Source organism: Gouania willdenowi, chromosome 8 (assembly GCF_900634775.1).
Source record: "Gouania willdenowi chromosome 8, fGouWil2.1, whole genome shotgun sequence".
Taxonomy (NCBI): domain Eukaryota; kingdom Metazoa; phylum Chordata; class Actinopteri; order Blenniiformes; family Gobiesocidae; genus Gouania; species Gouania willdenowi.
Genome location: NC_041051.1, coordinates 8925690 through 8947503, shown reverse-complemented (window position 1 = coordinate 8947503; position 21814 = coordinate 8925690). Strand labels below are relative to the sequence as shown.

The following is a 21814-nucleotide window of genomic DNA, read 5'->3' as shown; positions in this document are numbered from 1 at the left end:
CATGAATCATACTTACTTTTAGTACTTGTTTTGTAGTGTGGAATCTTAGAAAAGTCTTGATCAAGTGATGTCACTCAAACAGATCAATAGTCAGCAACTGAAGGGATGAGAAAAACTGACCCATTTATTATTAACCAATTGGTTACATACATTTTAACCTTCAACATAATATCTACAGTATTCTACAATTTCTGGCTGATATCGGACCGATAAGCGATATCAATATTGGATCGGGACACCTCTATTATATAGTTCCTTTCCCCCACGTATTTGTCAATTATTAATTTATTGGCTCCTCCCTTCACCCACTAATAGCACAATACCATTATTCTAATTGTTTTATTTAGATCTCCATTAGCTATACTGCTAAAGCAGTAGCTATTCTTTCTGGGGTCTACATCACAGACTATACATGCATGACAGCTGCGAAGTACAACAGATTAGATAAGATGCACTCAGAAAGGAAAATATAATCAAAATGAAACACAATAACCAAAGCATACACAATACACAACATTAACCGAAATACACACAACATAGATACAAAAAATAAAAGCAAACTAATAATTGATTAAAAAAAATACAACTCTGCAAAAATATTCAGTTATAATATTATGTCATACATCATATATCAATACACACAATATGTGATTTATTTATATAATAATTCTTATTCTTGAGTAAAATGAGTAACATTTTGAAAATTAACAGTATAATGTGTCGCATAATGTAACACACATGCACCCACACTTACTGTATATGATTTATAAATACTGTGTATGGCAGTGTTTCTAAAATGGAGGTACGCGATGGAACTACATAGGGTATTTAAGAGAGAGAGAGAATTTGACAGTTGAAAATTAACAGTCAGTCTTGGTCCAACCTGAGACGTGAGATAACTGGAAATGATAAAAACTGCAGAAATAAATCTATTAAAGAACCACTAAATACTGATATCATTGGTTCATTCCATCATTTCATGCTCTATAGTTGTTTTCTACGCTGAAGTTGTAGTCGGACAAAGGGGGCACTTGGATTCAGAAATAAGATATTGGGGTACTTGAGCTGAAACAAGTCTATGGTAACCTTTCAGCATTTATTTTGCTTCTTTTTTTCTGCAATTTTATCTCCATCTTTGTGTTGTATGTTGCAAAAACAAACAAACCATAAAGATTTATATATTTAAAAATAAAATCAAGATGAACTGTTAGAATTGTGGGTAACATTTCTTTATTAATGGTTTCATGAGGGAAAATAGTTTCAAATTCACAACATGTCAACAACAACAGGCCATAAGTTACAATTCTCACTGCAAGCATGTGTGAAAATGATGATTATTAGCAGCAGATGCTGAAACCCCACAACATAGATGATTTAGAGCTGGAATGACGTTAGAATGAACACCCCACTGAATGTGGGACCATAAACCAGACAAGTGTAAATCCTCCCCAAACATCTCCTCTGCTACATTCACATGTGATGCATACATTTAGTAAAGATGGCATTTTCCCCAAATGGTAAAAGTAATGTATAAATAGAACTTCTTTTAAAAACACAGAGAGGGAACGCATGTGGGCTTTAGCTGCTCATCCTAGTGCAGGAACTTTTTGTAGATTCAGTCTACCAACCTCCATGTCCTCAAACTTAGGTTTCAAACTTAAATAACTTTTCCTCATCCTGAGTGAAGCTTTGCACAAAATTTTTTTTGATACAACCAAACATGGAAAGGCTGCCAGCATTAAATATCTTCACATCTATTTTGGAACCTACTGCTTTGTTTCCTTTTAAAAAATAAAAACTACACACCCTGCTGTACAAAAACCAAGGAGAATTAGGATGGAGGAGTGTGTCTCGCTCTGGTTGATTTGTGGAATGAAGACACTGTGTGGAGTGATGAGGGTAAAGGGAGGGTGAGTTCAGCAGCCTCCTGGCCCTGAGGTGGAGGCTGCTGCTGCTGTTGCTGCTGCTGTGTTGGTGCTGCTGTTCTGTCCTTTTCCTTTGTGCCTCTGTCCACCTCGTCTCCTTCCTCCTCCTCCAGACTTTGGCTGCAACAAAAAAAACAGAGACATGGAAGCTTTATTTGCAAACAAATGACCAGAACAATCAGTGTACTGTTTGTTCTGTGGATATTCTGTTTCTAAATCAAATCAAAATAACAAATATGGTTATTTTTGTTTTACTGATTTAAAACCAAAACAGAAATACAGAAAAATCAAAAACCAGCATTTTTTTGTTTTAAAATGAAATCTTCTGTTTGTCATTTGGTTATTTACGGGAAACTAGGACAAGAGCTTCATGTTTTAAGCTCACCACACAGAGAGGACCACAGACGGGGCGGACTTTACTCTGCCTCGTTTGATACAGTTATCTTGTAGCACGTTGTCTCGTTGTCTCGCACAGATGACAAAGAGGTGTAATTTGTGTCAACTTTACCGAACAGTGTTATGGTCCAAACAGTATCCAGATAAAGTGGTGACTATCAACTGTGAGGCTGGTGTGAGGAACAATAGATGTTAGAACTTCTACTATTTGACACTTTTGCAAAACCAATTTCAGCGTTTTTGAAGGCAGTAAAAATATTTATTTTGCACATTATAATTCTGCTAGCCACTAAAGGCAGCTGTCAACAGACAGGGAAGTTAATCACAGGAAACAAGGAGCACCAGCTGATTCATTACACCACCTCTGGTTCCTTTAATCACATATAGTATGCATGTTTTATGTAACATCCATTTTTTTAATGTATTAACGTTTAACCCATCCTGTGGGTCCTCTCTGTGTGATGAACTTAAAATGTGAAGCTCTCGTCCTAATTTTCCTTAAATATCAGCACCTGATGGAGTCTGCCCCAGAGAACTGAAGGCTTGTGCTTCGCAGCTCTGTGGAACATTCCAGCACATCTTCACCATGTGAATGCCTGGGAGTGGTGATTGACAATAAACTGGACTGGGGGAGGAACACTGACTCCCTCTACAGGAAGGGCCAAAGAAGGCTGAGGTCGTTCAACATCTGCAGGAAAATGCTGATGATGTTTTACGAGTCAGTGGTAGCGAGTGTGATCCTCTACGCTGCTGTTTGCTGGGGGAGCAGACTGAGGGTCGCAGACGCCAACAGACTCTTCCGCAGGGCCAGTGACGTTGTGGGGATTAAACTGGACCCTCTGACAGTGGTGACAGAGAGGAGGAGCCTGTCCAAAGTGAAATCCATCTTGGTCAATAAGTCCCACCCACTCCATGATGTGCTGGTCAGTCACAGAAGCATCTTCAGCACCAGGCTGATCCAACCATGGTGCTCCACAGAACGCCACAGGAAACCATTCCTGCCTGTGGCGATTAAACTGTATAATTCATCTCTGTAACACCAGAGCTCGATTGTTGTAAATATCTAAATCATTGTGGTATAATTTTTGTAAATATCTGTTTCATATTATATATAATTTGCATATTATCATAATAATATTAGTATTATCTATATTTATTTTTACTACTGTAAATGTGTGTTTATCTGTTCCTTATTTTTTAAAAGTCTTTTACTTAAATATACACTTATTTAATGTTTATTCTTCCTTTCGTCTTTGTTATACATTTTATTCTTTTATTTGTGATTTTTTTCTTAAGTGTCTATAACAAAAGCAATTTCTCCCTGAGATGAATAAAGGAATTCTGATTCTGATTTTGATTACACAAACAGAACAGGATTTCATTTTAAAACAGAAAAATGCTGCTTATCTGGTTTTTGATTTTACTGTATTTCTGTTTTGGTTTGAAGTCAGTAAAACAACATAACCACACTGTTTATCTGTTATTTTTTATTTGTTTTTAAAATGGAATAACCAAAGAACGAATGGTACACGGATTCAGAACTCAACCTTCAGACTATTTTCTTAACGGGTACACAAAAAATGTGTTTAATGTATTACCAATAAACAAAATATTTGCCCCTTTTTTAATTTATTTTTTTAGTTTTAGTTTTCATTAAAAACACATTAAAATGACTTTTTAGAACGATTTTATACCTTGGGCTATTTTGTACAGGATATGACGCAGTTGCATTGATCGGCCTGGCCTGTCGCTTTTAAGAATGTTGCATTGTGGGAGATAAAGGCGTAACAGGTCTGTTTACATTGTGGTAAGTGTAGTTTTAGCTCTCCCCTAGTGATTAAAGCGCAGCATTCAGGTTGTATGTTATGAGAGGGTTAAATATCACATTTCTCACCAACTACCTTCTGCAGAAACGAGCCACGGCTGAGTAGTTAGGTGTTGGAAGTTCACAATAGGGCTAGCAACTGTGATAAAAGCTGCGTGAAAGGATATCTGTTCATTGACAGGTAGGGATGTAACGGTATGAAATTTTCACACCACGATATTTTTAAAATGTCTTCAAAATGTTGAAGAAACACTGATAAATTGAAATAATTTCAACAAAATGTATATTTAAATACATTTGTTATGTATAGTCTAACAATAACAACCTGAACAAAACACTGCAAAGTTAACATTAATGAAGTATAAAAACTGTGCAAGATAAACATTAAATACAGTAAATAAGACTATCAAAACTGTGCAACATTAACAATAGTCACAGCAAAATAATGATTAAAAAATGCAACATTAACAAAAACCACAACATTTTTTTTTTATATAAAAAATGGTTCAAAATAAAAAATAAATTAAAAAATCTCAAAACTGCAACATTGCAATAATGACCACAGTAAAAAAACAAACAAACAAACAAACAAACAAAAAAACAGATAAAAAAAAGTGCAGGTGTAATTTCACATTAAGCAAACTTGAATAAATTTATATCACTACTATCTTTATTTTTAATGAAATACAGCAAGAAAGTGTCAGACACTCAGTGAAGTCGCTGACGGTAAAAAAAATAAAAAAATATCTCCGACAGGCAGAGACATAACGCTTTCTACCAAGCACCACGTCTGAACAAACCCACGTATATCAGAACTCTGGTTAATAAGTACAAGTAAACCAGATTAAAAACAACCTGAAGCTGAAGAAACTCTAAACGTTAACGTTTGTGACATGTTGTCGCTCTCTCTGAGACAGAGAGAGCTGTCCTGTGTGTGTGTCTGTGCTGCACATGCGTAGGGAGACTGATAAACTATCACGCCGTGGTTATCGACCGCAGCAGCAGTTACCATGGTAATTAAAACATAAACGGTAACCTTCACCGTCGGAATTTTTACCATGGTTTACCGCGATACCGGTAACCGTTACATCTCTATTGACAGGATAATGTGCCACTATTTCTGAAAATCAGCACCTGACTGCGCCTTAATGAAAAGGTAAGTTCTCCTGACAGAGTTCATTAATTAGCCACAAAGAAATAAGAGGGAACAATCTGGTGGGGTTGCAGTTAGCGCCATGGACAGCCACTCATAGTATCGCCTTGCGGGCAGAAGAAACATAGTTGTGCTCTGAACCAGTACGTTTACAAGCTGCATTGAAGAACAATGTTGCCTAGCAACAGCTAACAGGAATCAACGATCGTACGTCATATCCAGACCAAAATGACAACACACCATAGTTTATGCCCCAGGTATAAAATTGTTCTAAAAAGTCTTTTTAAATGTGTTTTTATTTTGAAAAGGTGCACATATTTTGTTTATTAGTAATACATTAAACACTTTTTTGTTAAATACATTTTCACTCCATGTGCCCTTTAATGACCACAGCTGCTTTTTAAATCTCTACTTGTTCCTTTTTAACCTGCACGTTACCTTGTTCTCTTTGCTGCCCTCTTTTATTTGAGGGTCATCCTCCCCCTCGCCCTGAGGAAGGCAGCCACGCAAGCAATGCAGAGGAAGAGGATGTAAAAAGTGATGTGTGATGACAGTGAAAGGGGGATCGAACAAATTAAAGGTTATGTTTTATTAAAAAAGGCAAAAAAAGGTTGGAAGACAGAAGTCAGGAAGTTAGTGCAGAGGAAACATCAGAAAGCAGGAGAAACACGAGTGTAGGGTGTGACTCACCGGTGGGTTGGAGCCTGTGGACTGTGATATTGTTACTGAGTCATCATTGGTCACCAGGGTGATGCCGTCTTCTTTGCGGAGCGGAGCCTTTTTCGTGGACTGCATTTTAATTTGTGGGGGTTTGGAGTTCGATGGTAAATTATTGGTCGACTGCAACAGCTGCAAAGATCACAAGCCTTTTAGTCTCCACTGAGTTCTCATTTTTAGCAGAAGCCGAGCGGATACAGTATGTGAAGTTAGAAATGTCTCTTTAATATTAGTCGCACTGATCACATGGTGCTCTGCTACCTTAGTGATGGTCCCCACAGCCTTGGTACGGCCCTCTCTGAACACTAGCCTCTGCTCACAGTGCAGGTACTCTGGAGTCTTGATGAAGCGGAAATGGACCGATGCCTTATCCCCGGTGCGTAAACAGTCTCTGTTCATGGACAAGATGGTAGCCGTCTGCCTGATGCTGCCGCAGTGGACTGAAAGGGTTCAAAATCTGTCATTTCACTGCAGGGTTAACAACATAATGCCTGATTCACACCTTTCCACATTAAGGCTGCACAATTAATCACATTTTAGTCATGATTACGATTTTAGCTGCCACAATTAAATTAACCTGATGGCCGGCAATTTCTGCTGCATATCTAGTCTGGCACTTTCTCAACCCCAGTTGTCAGCCAACCACCAGTGGCCGAACACATGATTAAGGCATCATTAACTCACTCAGTGCCATTGATGAGATAACTCGTCATTTGCGTTTTTTTCATGGGGATTACTAGAAAACACCCTGGCGGAGGTCCCTCATCAATATCTAAGCTGTGGGGTGTTGTAGTGACCAACTGTGCTCTGGGGATGGTGGCAGTGCACCTTTAGATGAGAGATTAGCCACTGATGCTACCCAGCAAAGGAGGAAGAAGCAGGAACGAGTGAGATTATGGCGCTACAGAGTGATATTGTGACGGATCCAGCAGCTCACAGCTCCACATATTAACACAGAACATGTGCGGACCTGAGTGGATTATTGATAAAATTGCGATGGTGAGATAAAACCATCAACTAACCGGGCTAAACCGGTCATCGATGTGTGTCGGGAGGAGGAAGGAGGGGGGGTATTTTGAGCCAGATAGCAAAATAATAGGTGACATGTAGGAGGTAGCAGCTCACCTTTGGATGAGAGATCATCCGTGCTCAGCAGAGCTCAGAGAAAGAGGAGGAAAGGCATTAACGAGACAGAAAATGGCACTACGTACGAGAGTTGACGTTCCCAGCAGCGCACACTCAACCAGAGCCTGTGTGGAACTTATGGATAGTGTGGCGATGGTGAGATAACACCATAAAAAGAACGGGGAATGCAGTGACACTCTGTATGTCCGGGAGGAAGAGGAAGTTGCGTGTGTGAAGACTGATGGGAGAGAAACTTGGAGGAACGCCAAAATACAATAAAAAATCCATTCAACTCTGACCCAGATAGATAAATAGTAATAATTTTGCCATCAAAAGCCCAGTCTCAGTGTTTTTTTTTTGTTTAGTTTTATATAAGGAAACAATGTTCAGATGTTAGAGTTGTCACTAAAGCAAAAAATAGCTTTAAAGTCACTGACAGGGTTTTTTTTTTTACAAAAAGGCTTTTTTCTCAGCTTTTTGCTCTGAAACTGAAGATTTGTGTAAAACTTGCTCTATTCAACGGCTGATTACAGAAGAACGAAATGAGCCACAAACAAATTATTTGTTTTCTGATGAAAGTAGAGGCTTCAATCTTTCAGAATCTGGTGTCATTTCAGATAGTCATAGTAGAAAATATTCTGTGGGTCTTTAAAATCAGTCAAAATGCTCAAAAACGGCTGGCACTAAGGAGGGTAGAAAATCTGAAAATGGCTGGCACTGAATGAGTTAATAACAAGAGAGCAACTCAGCCATTGAAGTAAAAATACGTCAATTGTGTTTTTCAACGGGGGTTGCTAGGCGACATTGTGTCAGAGTTCTCTCATGAATATCAGCCTTGTAATATGATATAGTGACCAACTGATGCCATGTAGGTGGCAGCAGGGCACATTTGGATGAGAGATTAGCAACGATTATCACTTTCGCTGGGGAGGGAGAAGCCAGGGACAAGACAGAAAATGGCGCTACAAGGAAAGATTGTGAATGTCCCAGTAGCTCATAGAAACTCACACTCGAGCAGAGCATATGTGGAACTAAGTGGATTATTGAGAATATTGCGATCGTGAGAGAAAACGATCAACAAACCGGGGCAAGCGGTGAGACTCGTCATGTTCGGAGGAAGTGGCGTGTGTGGAAACTGATGGGGGGAGAGACTTGGAGGAAGGCCAAAATACAGTAAGAAATCCACTCAACTCTGACCCAGATAGCAAAATAATAATACATTTGCCATCAAAAGCCCGGTGTCAGTGTTGTTTTATAGAAGGAAACCAATGTTGAGGTGTCACTAAAGCAAAAAAACTTAGTTTCAAAGTCACTGAGAAGATTTTTCAGAAAAAGTCTCTTTCCTCAGCTTTTTGTCACAAACTGGGGGATTTGTGTGAAACTTGCTTCTATTCAACTGCTGATTACGGAAGAACAAAACTCACTTAAAAACAAAGTTTGTTCTGATGAAAGTAGGGACTCGTTTTTCAGAATCTGGTTTTAGATTTCAGATTGTCATAGTACAAAATATTCTGTGGGTCTTTAAAAATCCGGCAAAATGCTCTAAAATGGCTGGCACTGAGGGGGGTAGCCATTCTGAAAATGGCTGTCAGTGAATGAGTTAATAATCATGGTTAAAATATCGATTTAAATAATTAATCATTTTAGCCATAATCGTGCAGCTCTAGTTCCAGTGTGCTGTTTCTAGATCAAACGTTTCCTACCCATGGCTTGGTATCTTGGAGATATCGTGGTGGGATGATGCAGCACCAGAATCTCAGCCTCAAACTCCCACGTGGCCTGTGGGCTCAGTCTCGGGGACACCATCACCATACCTTTACGTATCGATGAACGCTTGATCTTCAGAAACACATCGACAAATGATGAGGAAACGTCTTCTGCTGTTTGCAGAACGATAACAACATTTCACACAGGTACCTTTTTGAGGGCGAACGAGGCCGTCTGTCCGCCTCTCACTTCCTTCACAGGCATCCTCTTACGATGAATAGATTTGACAGCGATCTGGATGAAGCTTCCCAGAGGATCGGGTCCCAGGAGCATGGTGTCATTAAGACGTATGAGTCCACGTAGGGTGGTTCCAGAGACCACAGTCCCCACTCCCTGAGGTATGACAACGACATGGTCTGTGAATTTTTCAGCAGGTGAAACTTGCTGAATACTGATTTATTTGTTTTTTTTCGAGCAGGGACAAGAAAACACAAAACAAAAAGACTCTTTGTGTACACGGAACGCCAACAGAGAAAAACAATCACAGATGTTCAAAATAATAGAGAAGATCCATCTACACTTATATTTGTAATAACATGTCTGCTCAAAAGGGAGCGGAAAGAAGAAAGACTCCATTAATCCCACCCCCATTTCTTAATCACAAATGTATGTATTATATATTATATAAATATTAAATTATATAACATAAAAAATACATTATATAAAACAAAACAGTATTTAAAGCTGGGGTACTCAATTTATTTTCTTTAATTTAAAAAAAAAAAAAATCTTACTAGCATCATAAAGTATATGATAAAAGTAATCATTTCTGAAAAAATTGTATGTCTGCGTGCTGTCTGTGCCTTATAATTAATTATTTTAGTTAATAAAATCCCAGAAAACAAAGTTTTGGCAGTCACCCCCTCCAGCTCCAATCACAGGATTTAGAGAAAGGAGGGGTGAGCAGAGCCCACGGAGGAGCCTCCTCATTGGTTGCCGCGATATATGGTGAAGTGTGTGCACGGTGCAAACTTGTTTTCAGTCTTGGACTAACTTTGGAAGCACAAATGGCTGTTTTCCTTCTAATCTAATGTTCCATTTTCCTATATTTTGTATAAACCTTTTGAGTGGCGACGTGTTTTTACCAGTTGTGCACGTTCAGTTCTCGTGCACGATTTTGTGCACTTCCATGAGAGGAGACTGGGAGGGATTTATTAAGAGCGGGGGGCGGGATTACGGTTCGAATTCAGCCATGCCCCTCTGTCATGGTTCAAAAATCAAGCAGTGCAGCTTTAACAGAATAAAGTTCAGTTGTAGTTCTAATCATATTTAATGTTTTGGTTTTTTTTTAACTCACTTTTATCCCTCCCACAATGTGTATCAAGTACACAAAATATGAAAGATGATAAAAAAATATTTAAGATTTTTGTTCGATTTGTATTCAATACACTTTAAATGACTGGAGATTGTTAATATTTTTTTGTTGTTCATTTGATTCCTGTTATAATAATGACTGTAGATTGTTAAAGGTGCAGTCTGCAACTCTTATAAAAGTGACTTTATGTCATGTTTGCTAAAGCTGTCACTATGTAAGGACAACTTTACATCAAACTAGTAGTTTGTGTGAAAAAAACAGACTCATTGAGTCCCTCCTGCTGCTCCTGCAGCCTTTGGCAGATTGCCAGAATGCACCGCGACCGAGCAAAAAGAACCAATCAGAGCCAGGATTGTGTTTGATGGGCTGTCTGACAGATGTTGCTCAGACGGGCTGGAGCGCCGTCTTTTTTACAGTGTATGGTCTGGAGGAGTAGAAGATGGAATTGGTGACTTTTCTGCTTGAAAGATAATTACTGTTGCTTGATTTACATTATGTTTGATTTGTAATTGTTACACTAGAACTCTGTAGTGCATGTGTTGTTCATGTGCATGCAGCAGCCTCCGTGTTGGCTGCTGTAAGTGACACTGTGTTGTTGCTGCTGCTGCTGAGGTGTGTGCACATTGAGAGAGAGAAGTGCTGCAGTAATATGCTTTTAACAGAGCATGTTATATTACTGTGATGTTAATGTCTGGCTAACAATAGCTTGTTAGCTCCTCTGAGGGAGGGAAAGTTTGGATGCAGGGCAAGAGAGCAGTGGGGAGTGAGGGATCTGAGAGTTGTGGACAGCACCTTTAATTGCAATTTTTATTAGAAAGAAGAAATATGAAAGATAATAAAAAACTTTTCTTTGTGTTCATTTGATTCCTATTTAAGACACATTGATAACAATGACTGTATATTGTTAATATATGCTACAAAGTTAGATTTTTTTAACATTTTCGGTTGGTTGTGTGCCTAAAGCCTTGGGATTTTTTCCCAATAAAAAGACGTACCTTGGTTAAAAAAAGGTTGTAAAACTGTGGTTTAAAGTACCGGTACAGAGTAGGTGTCGTCTATCTGAAACTCAGCAGGCTGATCATCTCTGTAGGACGTCCTGGAGGACAACAAGTTCAAAAACATCTTGAGCAGGTCCATGTTCTCACCGCTCACGTTGGAAATCTGGAATATGGGGCACATCCTGTGGAGAGAAACCATGTGTTTCTTTAGTAGCTGGACATGTGAGCATGGAGCAGATGTTCTGACCTCTCTGAGCTGAAGTTTGAGGCCGTGACTATGACGTCGTCCTTGTTCTGAACCAGGACGGGAATCTTCCTGCAGCCCGGGGACTTCAGCAGCCTCTGCAGCAGCTTCAGGGTCTCTGTTGGAACCAAAACAAAACTAGTAACTAATAAACTGACTCTGAAAGACAAAAAGCACAAGTGCTTTGTGTAATAGAACCCAGGACTGACCTTGTAAAATATTGACTGGACACATGTCTATCTTGGTCACTACTACAAACACGGGCACATTCAGAGCCAAAGCCAGACCCAGGTGCTCTTTGGTCATCCCCACGATACCAGCATTACTACCAACCTGGAAAAGAACAGACACTCTCTCATTCTAAAGCACATTAATTTATTAGGATTTTTAATACCTGGATGTGTTTTGTCACTACAAAAACATTAATAATGTGGAGAATATCATTCTTGGCATTTTACATTCAAAAAGTGATATTAAAATAATGAACTTTTGTTTATTTATTTTGTTTTTTGAATGAATATTTCCCTAGTTTGTATATGGGCTGCCAGGGTTAAGCACTTGTTCTTTGGAAGTGTTATTTTATTTTACATCATACAATACACCATACATAGGAATGTGTATGAATTTAGTTTTACTTCAAAGTAAAATAAATCAGTTTAAAGTTAAACCTTGCTATTCTTTAAAATGTACTTAAAACACTAAACAGTGGAAACACTTTAACGCGAACCATGACCAAAACAACCGAGGTACGTATTGAACCGTGGGCTTGCTGTGTTGTTGCATCCCTAATATTTATACAGTGAAAGTATAGAATACAGTGTTTAAGATTGTGTTGTGTTTTAATTTAAAAAAGATGATATAATAAATCAATTTATATACATTTCAGGCAACCCCATTCAAAATCAAGGCAATTACAAGGTTGAAAAACACTGCAAAAAAGTAATATGCATTTCTTAGCATTATAAACAAGTAGCTGCTACTAATGCATCCCTTGTGTGAGTAACATGCATAAGTGCAGGCAAACATCTAGTTTACAACATGTCTAGAAATAATCTGAGCTAAAATCCTACAAATAGAAATAAATGGAAACTTCTCATTGTTCTACCAGAGCACGGTTCACCCAGTCTCTCTCACCATGAGCATGCAGAAATCGGGAAGGTGTCCAGTCATGCCAAACACGGTCGTCTTCAGGTACTTCTCGTGGCCTGCTAAGTCTATGAAGGTGATGACCTTGGAGGACTTCTCGCAGATTTTGGTCCAGTCCAGACTTCCTCCATGGCTGTCTGGTTTGTTCACCACCTGCACGCACGCACACACACACACACACACACACACACACACACACTTAACTGTGCATTTCTTTAACTGCCTGGTAAATCTTTGCATCACCAACAGGAATGTGAAATAAAAAACAGTGATATAAACTTCAAAGGTTAACAAAAGAAAACCAAGTAAAAGAGTTTTAAAGGAGCGCAGCAGCACAATGACATTTGACCCTCCTGCTTCCCGTAGCAGCTCAGACGCTGCTTTGTTTACAAGATGGCGGACACTGCTGATGCTCCGTAGACTCGGTCTGTATGGTTGTATGTAGTGATGCACCGAAAAAAAACAACCTGGCTAAAACACGCATGTATTCAGCAATGACGGAGTAACGTTATTAGAGACTTTTAATGCCATAATCTACATTGTTAGACTTTTAAATGCTTTTAATCCATATGTATCAGTTTTATGCTATCTTATCTGTTGTCTCACTTGTTAAAGTGTATGATATATCTTGTAGAACATCATAAATAATAACACTGCTTAATTATAGCAACTTTACTCTGTCGTTCTTTAAGTTACAGGAGGTGCTGAAAATTTCAAGCTTTTGGATTTTTTTGACAGGTCCATAATACAGCTTTTATGTTACAGAAATGAGAAATGATCATGCAAAAGAAAACAGTTAGATTGGCACATTTGTAATCATTCTGTACTATTGAACACTGTCTCCAACTTTTACAGTCAAATTGTTTTTTATTAACAAAGATTTTTTTACACATTTAATTCTTTTCATTGGGAATTTTTCATTTTTTTTTTAATTGTACTGTGAGTATTTTGTATCGTAAGCTCTATATCAAATTTCATATTATATCATGAGTCAACTATTTCATTACAACCCTAATCACCAAATATGTGCCATGTCTATTGTAGAAAAGCTGAGTCAGCAGCTGCAATACTGGGCCTATTTCATAGTTTTGTAGCCTCTGCTACTTTACTCCTAATCAAAGGCAGACATGAACTATTCAGTTAAGTTTCTAAACACAAAGGCAATGCTGTTGCATTGTACACATCTTTAAAGTTTTTTTCCAGTCCCCTTATTCTACATTTCTTGTCTAAACCAGCTTCAGCATTTCACTTACACTTGGACTAACTAGACTAATTCAAGCTTTTGACAACAAATTAATTGTAAAATGTTTTATGAAACAATCAGATTTCCCTGTAATGCTGTAGTTGAACATGACTACATTCACAATTCCTCTTTTGGGTTTGTATGAATTATTGTTTATCAATGATTATTATGAGCCAAATCAGCTCTAGCTAGTGCAGTGCTTCTCAAAGTGTGTGGCGTGACCCCCTGGTGGGGAATAAAGGTATGACAGGTGGAAATGTTCAATTTCATACAAATCTTCATAAAAACATTTTTTTCATTCACAATAAAGATCATTAACACTAAACAAAACCCCTACACACTAAGAGAGTAATAATAAATATCCTTATAAAGCATTACATTATTAGAATGCATTAGAAATGGACTAGGAACAAAATGTAGCGTAGAACTAAAGTTAAAAAAAATAATGATTTACATCGGCATGTAAAGTGAAGTGGAACAATAAAGAAACTTAATCGCTGACTTAAAAAATTATTTCCTTTTTGTTTTTTTTAATCTTTAAAGGGGACATATCATGCTAAATCCACTTTATTAGCCCTTAAATGCATTTTGTTGTATATTTAGAGTGTTTAGAAGTACAGAAAAGTTCAAATTAGTCTCTTCAGGTGCTCCGTTGATATCTTTATATTCTGTTTTGGTCATATTTTTCAACTTGTTTCGATTTTTCTATTCTCTATTACGTTTTTTGAACAATAACGTCACAGTATTTGCAGCGAAACTGCCAAATTAGGACATCGACTCCAGGCCCAACACTTTGAGCAATCCGCCATTTTTATTTCTCGCTTTTATTTTGTAGTCCAAGCTCAAGAATGCCGAAGTTACAAGAGGATAAGTCAAAAAGTTCGGTTGTTGGATGTAGTAACCCACACGCTTCATCACACCGTCTCCCAGCATCCGAACCTTTTCGAAGTGCCTGGTTGAGTTTTATTTTTCATGGAAATGTACCCACATCTGTGGGTAAGGTCATTTTTGTGTGTGCGAAGCACTTCAAGGATGACTGCTTCTGCAACCTCCGCCAGTATAAAGAAGGATTTGCCGAAAGTCTTTGTGTGATTGAGGGTTCAATTCCTTTTATCTTTGGAGACGACGAACAGAGCACTTCGGTAAGCTGTAAATAACGCTAAAAAGTGTGATGATAAGACGTCCCTGTCATTGTTTTGTTAGCATTGTCTCATTGGCATTTAAAGAGGCCGCACCAAAACGAGTTGGTCTCAGAAAAGGGGTAGAAAAGGGGCCTGTGGAGCTATAATAATGAGGAATTCAGACCCAAGCATTGCAGTTCCACTTTATATAGACCACAACTGTATGATTTATTTGTAAAAAGGAAGGATTTAGATGCATGATATGTCTCCTTTAAGTCACAGATTGCAAACTATGTTTGGTTATTTCCTGTATTTCTGACTACTGCATTTTCACATTTGTTTTTCATGCAGGTGATTAGTTTAATATAGTTTTAATGTTTTGATTTATTTATGAAATATGTTAGTCGCATTATGAAACATAAAGTCACTTGTTCACTTTTAGTTCATTTCATTCGAGCACTGAATTTCCTTTTTTGTTTTCTACTGCACTTTTTTAAAAAAATTTTTTTAGTTTTTATGCAGATATATTGTTTAATTTTGTTTTTAACTCACTCAGTGCCATTGACGAGATAATTCATCATTTCAAATCCAAACGATCATTGCCATTGACGAGAAAACTTGTCATTTGTGTTTTACCACAGAAATTACTAGAATACACCCTGGTGGAGGTCCCTCATCAATATCTAAACTGTAATGTGATGTAGTAACCAACTCGTGTCCTGAAGGTGGCAGCAGCGCACCTTTGGATGAGAGATCACCTGTGATGAGCAGAGCTCAGAGGGAGAGGGAAGGAGTTTACGAGACAGAAAATGGCGCTACAGAGTTGATGCTGAAGTTCACAGCAGCTCACACCCGACCAGAGCAAATTAGGAACTAAGTGGACTATTTAGAGTGTGGCGATGGTGAGAGAAAACTATCAAAAAACGGGGCAAACGGTAAGACTCGGCATGTAGGGGAGGACAAGGAAGTTTTGTGTGTGGAGAATGACGGGGGAGAGACTTGGAGGAATGCCAAAATACAGTAAGAAATCCATTCAACTCTTACATAGATAACAAAATAATAATAATTTAGCTATAAAAAGCCTGGTCTCAGTGTTGTTTTTATAGTTTTATAGAAGGAAACCAATGTTGAGGTGTCACTAAAACAAAACAAAAAAATTGCTTCAAAGTCACTAACAGATTTTTTTCAGAAAAAGTAGTTTTTCTCAGCTTTTTGTCACAAACTGGCAATTTGTGTGAAACTTGCCTATATTCAACTGCTGATTACAGAAGAACAAAACAAGCTAGAAACAAAAAAAAAAATTTCTGATGAAATTAGAGACTTCAATCTTTCAGAATTCAGATTGTCATAGAACAAAATATTTTGTGGGTCTTTAAAAATCAGTCAAAATGCTCAAAAACGGCTGGCACTGAGGGGGGTAGAAATTCTGAAAATAGCTGGCACTAAATGGGTTAATTTATTATGAAATATGTTTTTGCTTTTTACCTGTTAGCTCAATAATTTTAAAAATGTGTTATTCGTCAGGTTTATTTGGGGGGGCAATGGGTGCAGGTGGGGTTTGAAAGTTCACCTTCGTTCAAAGTGGGGAACACCTAAAAAAAAGGTTTGAGAACCACTGATGTAGGGACTGACCTGCCCCTCCTGGTCAAAGCCCAGGATGTCGTTGCCCACGCTGCTGGTCCTGCCGCTCTCCATCTCGTGCTTGTGTCTGAAGAGCTTCTGGCGAGCGAAGCCTCTGCCGTTATCCAGCTCACCGTGTGTCAGCACGCCCAGGAGAGTGCTTTTACCAGCGTCTACGTTACCAACCACTGCCACCCTGATGGACACAAATGTACAAACAACTTTAACTGATCGTGACATTGCACTTAAAGTCACACTGTTCCTGACTCAGTACAAACAGCCAAAGGAATGTTGGTTTTGATTGTCTGCTAATAAGATCATTTTCTGATTAACTAAAAAAATAATAAATAAATAAATAAATAAATAAATAAATAAATAAATAAATAAATAATAATAAAAAAATATCTAATTAATTACAGACTTTGTAATTATTCATTTTGATTAATCGCATAGTAAAATTTGACACGAGAAGCAACATTTTTTCAATTTACATGGATTTTGGTATATCACAGAATCAATGAAAACAATAAATGAGCTTAAACAACTAAATAGTGATTATTATTTCCATCACTGAGTGCTAACATAAAATGAAATATGAATAAAGAATATTATGATTACATTGTTCACAAAGCACAAACTTAAATTGAAGTCAGATATATTCATGCTTTTCTGGATTTTTTTGTAAACTTTCTAAACCAAATGTGTTTCTGTATTAAAATATAAAAATAGCAGTTAGTGCAGAACATTTCAGAGAAGTGGAAGCTGAACAGTGCAAAACAGTTGGCATGAAATAAACAGAGCAACTGATGAAGCTGATGAATTTAGTTTGAAATAGTTTTTCTACATATCAGTTTATAAGTTGGGTCAAACGATGCTATCTGTAGCAGCGCTTCTAGCAACGCCCATATCCTCCACTGAGAGTCGTCGACCTTCTACTACAATCACATCTATGTCCAGTCGGCTTATTTTACGGCAGTTTGTGTACACATGCCTCTGCTACAGGAGAACAACACTCACGGACACGGAGGCACGGTTAGCTTAGCATGTCGGCAGTTCGACAGAAACACAAAAAAAGAGAGCAAAGGATCGCAATTTGTAATTCCTATAATGCGGAAATAAGTCCTGTTGGAGCTGCAAACAAAATGCTACCTTATTCACCATAAGAAACCACCACATCACTGAGTATACAGCATTTAAAGCTAGAAATCAAGCTAATGCTCAAACTAAGCTAGCGCGACAAAGAGCCATTGGGCTGCTGTTGCAAACTTGTATTATTACTAGTGTGGAATTATTCTACAATATTCACTCATCATGACAGTAAAATAGACCATCCTAAGTCAATCTACTGCAGTAATTCCTCTCTCAACCAGTAGAAAATGCTGTGAACACCTGATTATGTATGAAAAAAAATTAAAAAAAACTGTAATATACCGTGAAACTGTTAGAATGTTGAAAAATACTGTGATATGCATTTTTGGTCATACCGCCCGGCCCTAAATCCCTCCCAGTATTCTGAAATATCCCAACGCTCCAGAGTGACACATGGTTTGTGACTAACTCCCCATACACACCTGACCTCCAGGAAGTCCAGCTCACCCACACGTCGTCGAATCAGGAAGTCTCGTACCAACCCGGCGGTCTCATTGCGCTCTCGCAGAGGTATGAGGTCAGAATCCAACTGCTCACACATGGAGCGCACTGTGGCCACTGAGGCATCCATATCTTTCTCATTCAGACCCCAGTCGCCCCCATCTGCACAACAGCAGGAGATTAGTTCAGCAGTTAGTGAATCGATAAGGTTGACAAAGGAGGAGAGCATTCATACTCATACTGTATATATGAATGTTTTTAATCTGACATAAATGTCTCTCTCACCTGAGCCCATCCCAACCACATAGATGGTCTCTCCACATCCCTCCTCCATCCTGTCACGTAGCTGTCGTAGTAACGAGTCATACTGCTCTCCATTGGGGCTAACAAGGGCCAGCTATAGAAAGACCAAAGACTTTCACTAGTGTCACAAAAAGTACAAAAAAAACAATTAAAATGCATCTATTAACATAAAGTTTAGTACAGATATTCAGCAAAGGCATGCAGTGGTGTCAATGTAGCAGCAATATGATTTTAGACATGTTTAATCAAGAGTTTTAGAGGAGAGTTCAGAGTAGAAACACACATTTTACATTTATAAATCCTAATTAATGAATGAAAAATAAATAAAAAGCTGTGGCTACGATAGTAGCTTACCACCACAAGTGTGGAGTGAAAGAATAATGCCATGTAAAGCACTTTATAGTGCTATATGAATAATAATAATAATAATAATAATAATAATAACAATAACAATAATAATAATAATAGTAATAATAATAAATCAGAGTTATTAAATTGTTGCTATCATCCTGGCCAGCAGTTTAAATATAAACAAAATGTTTTGTTGTTTGCTGTTGTTTTAATTTTTTGGGTAAAAATTACTATTTTGTTCTACCTGTGTAATTACAGTGTAGCTGTAGGTGTATTGTAAACAGGCTTTAGTAAAAACTGTGTGTAATGTGCTGTGATAAGCATTGTTTTAAGTGGATGCACAAACCTGGACATTCCTCCTTCACCTGATGCCTTTCACTCATAAGATCACACACATTAAAATTTCAGGTTATTGTATATTGAAAAACATTTGAAATGATCCGTTTCGTGTGGTAAAAATGAAAATTCCTGTTTGTATTAAAATTTTGTAGTCAGATGTTTAAGCTACGGCAGGGGATTTATAACTTAAGGGGATTGCTGATGTTTAAAACTTACAAAGTCAGAACAAATCACAAATGTGTGTCATTTTTTGTTGTAAAATTATGGAATGGACTAAACAATGAAATAAAGATATGTAAATTTATGTTAGCTTTTAACCTTTTAAGACCTTAAAATTAAAAATTATCAAAGGTTACAATAACATTTGATTGTTCTTGATTCTTCAGTTAAACCGTATATGTGTTTTGTAACGATGTACTAGAACTGATGTCTTATTGTGAATTATTTAGTTAATCCTATGATGTACAGGAGAGGCAAAAAATAAGCCTTGGGGCTTCAGCCTATTCTTTACGGTTGTTTTTTTTATGATCAATTCTGTTGTAAAAACATGTTTTTAATTTTGCTTTGTTTTTTAAACTGAAATAAAAGCATTCCTCCATCATTCATCACTTTACTGAACACACACTAAAGCTGACCTCAGCAGTTAAAGCTGGTGTTTCTACAGCAAAAATAACTCTTTTTATTATTCCTATAACTTCTGATTCTTTTCAGCCTTTATGTTTTGGTGCTGTGCTTAAATGCTCACAGGCTATGTATGGGTAAAGTGTCTTGTTTTTGCCAGTCTTTCTATGAACAGATACAGCTCACAAGGAGATGTGCTGAGGTAGCATATGGTGCTGCTTAGACGTAGCGTTAACTGAAGCTAGCATTAGCCACCTGCTAAACCAGCGTTTGTATTTACACCAAACTTTGAGCCCAAACACCCAACAATCTGGGGGTAGTGACTAATAAATGTATTTTAATGTGATGTTTGGTGGTTATTACATGGTTATTAACAAGTAAGCAACGCAGTCATACTTTCATTCATTCATTGGTAGCAACTAGCTTGGGGCTAGCCGGGCCTAGCTTTACCTTGCTAGTGAAGTCAATCCCGCGGGCCTCGGGCTCGCCGTTGAGCGCGTCCTCGTCCTCGTAGCACTCATCCTCGGGGTCGTCCGAGCATCCTCCTCGGTCCGGAGCGAAGATGCTCGCCGGGGCTAAAGCGTCGGCCAGCTGTACGGAGCCCGGCGATAGGCTCGGTTCATGCGCTGTTGCAGCTACTGAAGCCATGTTTGAGCCAGCTGTGCTAGTCTAATATTTAGGCTGTGCAGGTTGTTGTTGTGATGATGATGACGACGACGACGGCTGAAGATCAACCAACCACGCTCACAAATATGGAGGCACCAACCACAAACCTCCTTTAGAGACCTAAACCTATGCAACTATGTGTGTTCTTTAACCTGCTAAACACCACCAACAAACACACTTATATTAAGGTTGACTGCATTTAAATATGTATTGGTCCGGAAACATCGCCACCGGGAAATAAATATTAAACAGATGGGCGTAGACCCACGTGATTGGCACGTTTGGAAGCCAATAGAAATGTACGTTCTTTGTCTTTTTCCGCCCAATGACCAATAGAAGGAGGGGGTGTTGTTATGTTTATTCACCGTAGCCGCCCTCATAACAAAGCAGTGTAATAACGTGTGTCTGTTGAAATCACACTGTAACACTGTAGAAGAAGAGTTGATGCAATGGCACCAAGGAAAGATGTAACAAAATATAAAGTCATCTTTGATTAAAGTTTACATTAAGATAAGTTTAATGGTGCGCAAAGTGCTTCAAGTGCTCAAAAACACTGAAATAAAATAAATAAATAAAAATAATTATAAAAACATTTATTTAAATAACTAACTGTAATACTGCATAAGAAGAGCTGATGCAATGTCATCAAGGAAAGATGTAACAAAAAAATAAAGTGATCTTTGATTAAAGTTCATATTGGTTAATGCTGCACAAAGTGCTTCAAAAATAATAATAATAATAATAATAATAATAATAATAATAATAATAATAATAATAATAATAATAATAATAATTCATTTTACTTAAAAGCGCTTTTCGGGCCACCCAAGAGTACTTTACATTAAAAACAGAGTAATAAAAACAGTGCAATACATTAAAAACAGTAAATACGGAGAAAAGAAAGGCAATTAAGGTGACATTAGGGATGACAATTTACAGAGAGTGGGATAAGGAGTCAAGCGCTCAAAAACGCTGACAAAAAAAAATAAAAATAAAAACTCAATGTAATATTGCATAAGAAGAGTTGATGCAATGGCATCAAGGAAAGATGTAACAAAAATAAAGTGATCTTTGATTACAGTTCACATGGCCTAATATAAGTTTAATGCTATTTAATTAAATAGAAAAGAATAGTCATTTTTTACTTTTAGCAAGAAGGCCTTTAGTGGAGGAATGTTTCTGTGTGGAGTTTACATGTTCTCCCTGTACTTACATTGGGTTTCCCTGGGGCACTGCAGCTTGCCTTGCGCCCAGTGTGATCTAACCCATGTGACAATGAAATAAATAATAATAATAATAATAATAATAATAATAATAATAATAATAATAATAATAATAATAATAATAAT

The 21814-nt window shown here is 37.7% G+C and overlaps 1 protein-coding gene across 3 annotated transcripts; it reads right to left on the bottom strand.

Moving 5' to 3' along the window:
• Positions 1-1213: 1213 nt before the first annotated feature.
• On the bottom strand, positions 1214-20714 carry gtpbp1 (GTP binding protein 1). 3 transcript variants are annotated; one of them, XM_028455639.1, is made up of 14 exons: positions 20250-20714; positions 18471-18582; positions 18167-18347; positions 16608-16791; positions 12600-12764; positions 11675-11798; positions 11469-11583; positions 11259-11403; positions 9059-9241; positions 8845-8980; positions 6278-6456; positions 5990-6148; positions 5738-5788; positions 1214-2045 (listed from the first exon to the last, which is right to left on the bottom strand). In XM_028455639.1, the coding sequence occupies exons 1-14, from the start codon at positions 20445-20447 to the stop codon at positions 1917-1919; spliced, it is 2061 nt and encodes a 686-aa protein (XP_028311440.1). In that variant the 5' UTR covers positions 20448-20714; the 3' UTR covers positions 1214-1916. The 3 variants fall into 3 exon arrangements, with proteins under 3 accessions (XP_028311440.1, XP_028311442.1, XP_028311441.1); XM_028455641.1 differs by having other exon boundaries at positions 18471-18606; positions 20250-20380; XM_028455640.1 differs by lacking the exon at positions 5738-5788.
• Between the last annotated feature and the right edge of the window lie 1100 nt (positions 20715-21814).

Bases quoted from the DNA above. Each gene is read 5' to 3' on its own strand.
- gtpbp1 (XM_028455639.1), bottom strand. From the start codon at position 20,447: ATGGCTTCAGTAGCTGCAACAGCGCATGAACCGAGCCTATCGCCGGGC. The intron at 11,584-11,674 runs GTCAGTCCTGGG...TGGTTCCAACAG, and splicing joins TCCAGTCAATATTTTACAAG to AGACCCTGAAGCTGCTGCAG. The intron at 5,789-5,989 runs GTGAGTCACACC...TGCCTTCCTCAG, and splicing joins CCACAGGCTCCAACCCACCG to GGCGAGGGGGAGGATGACCC.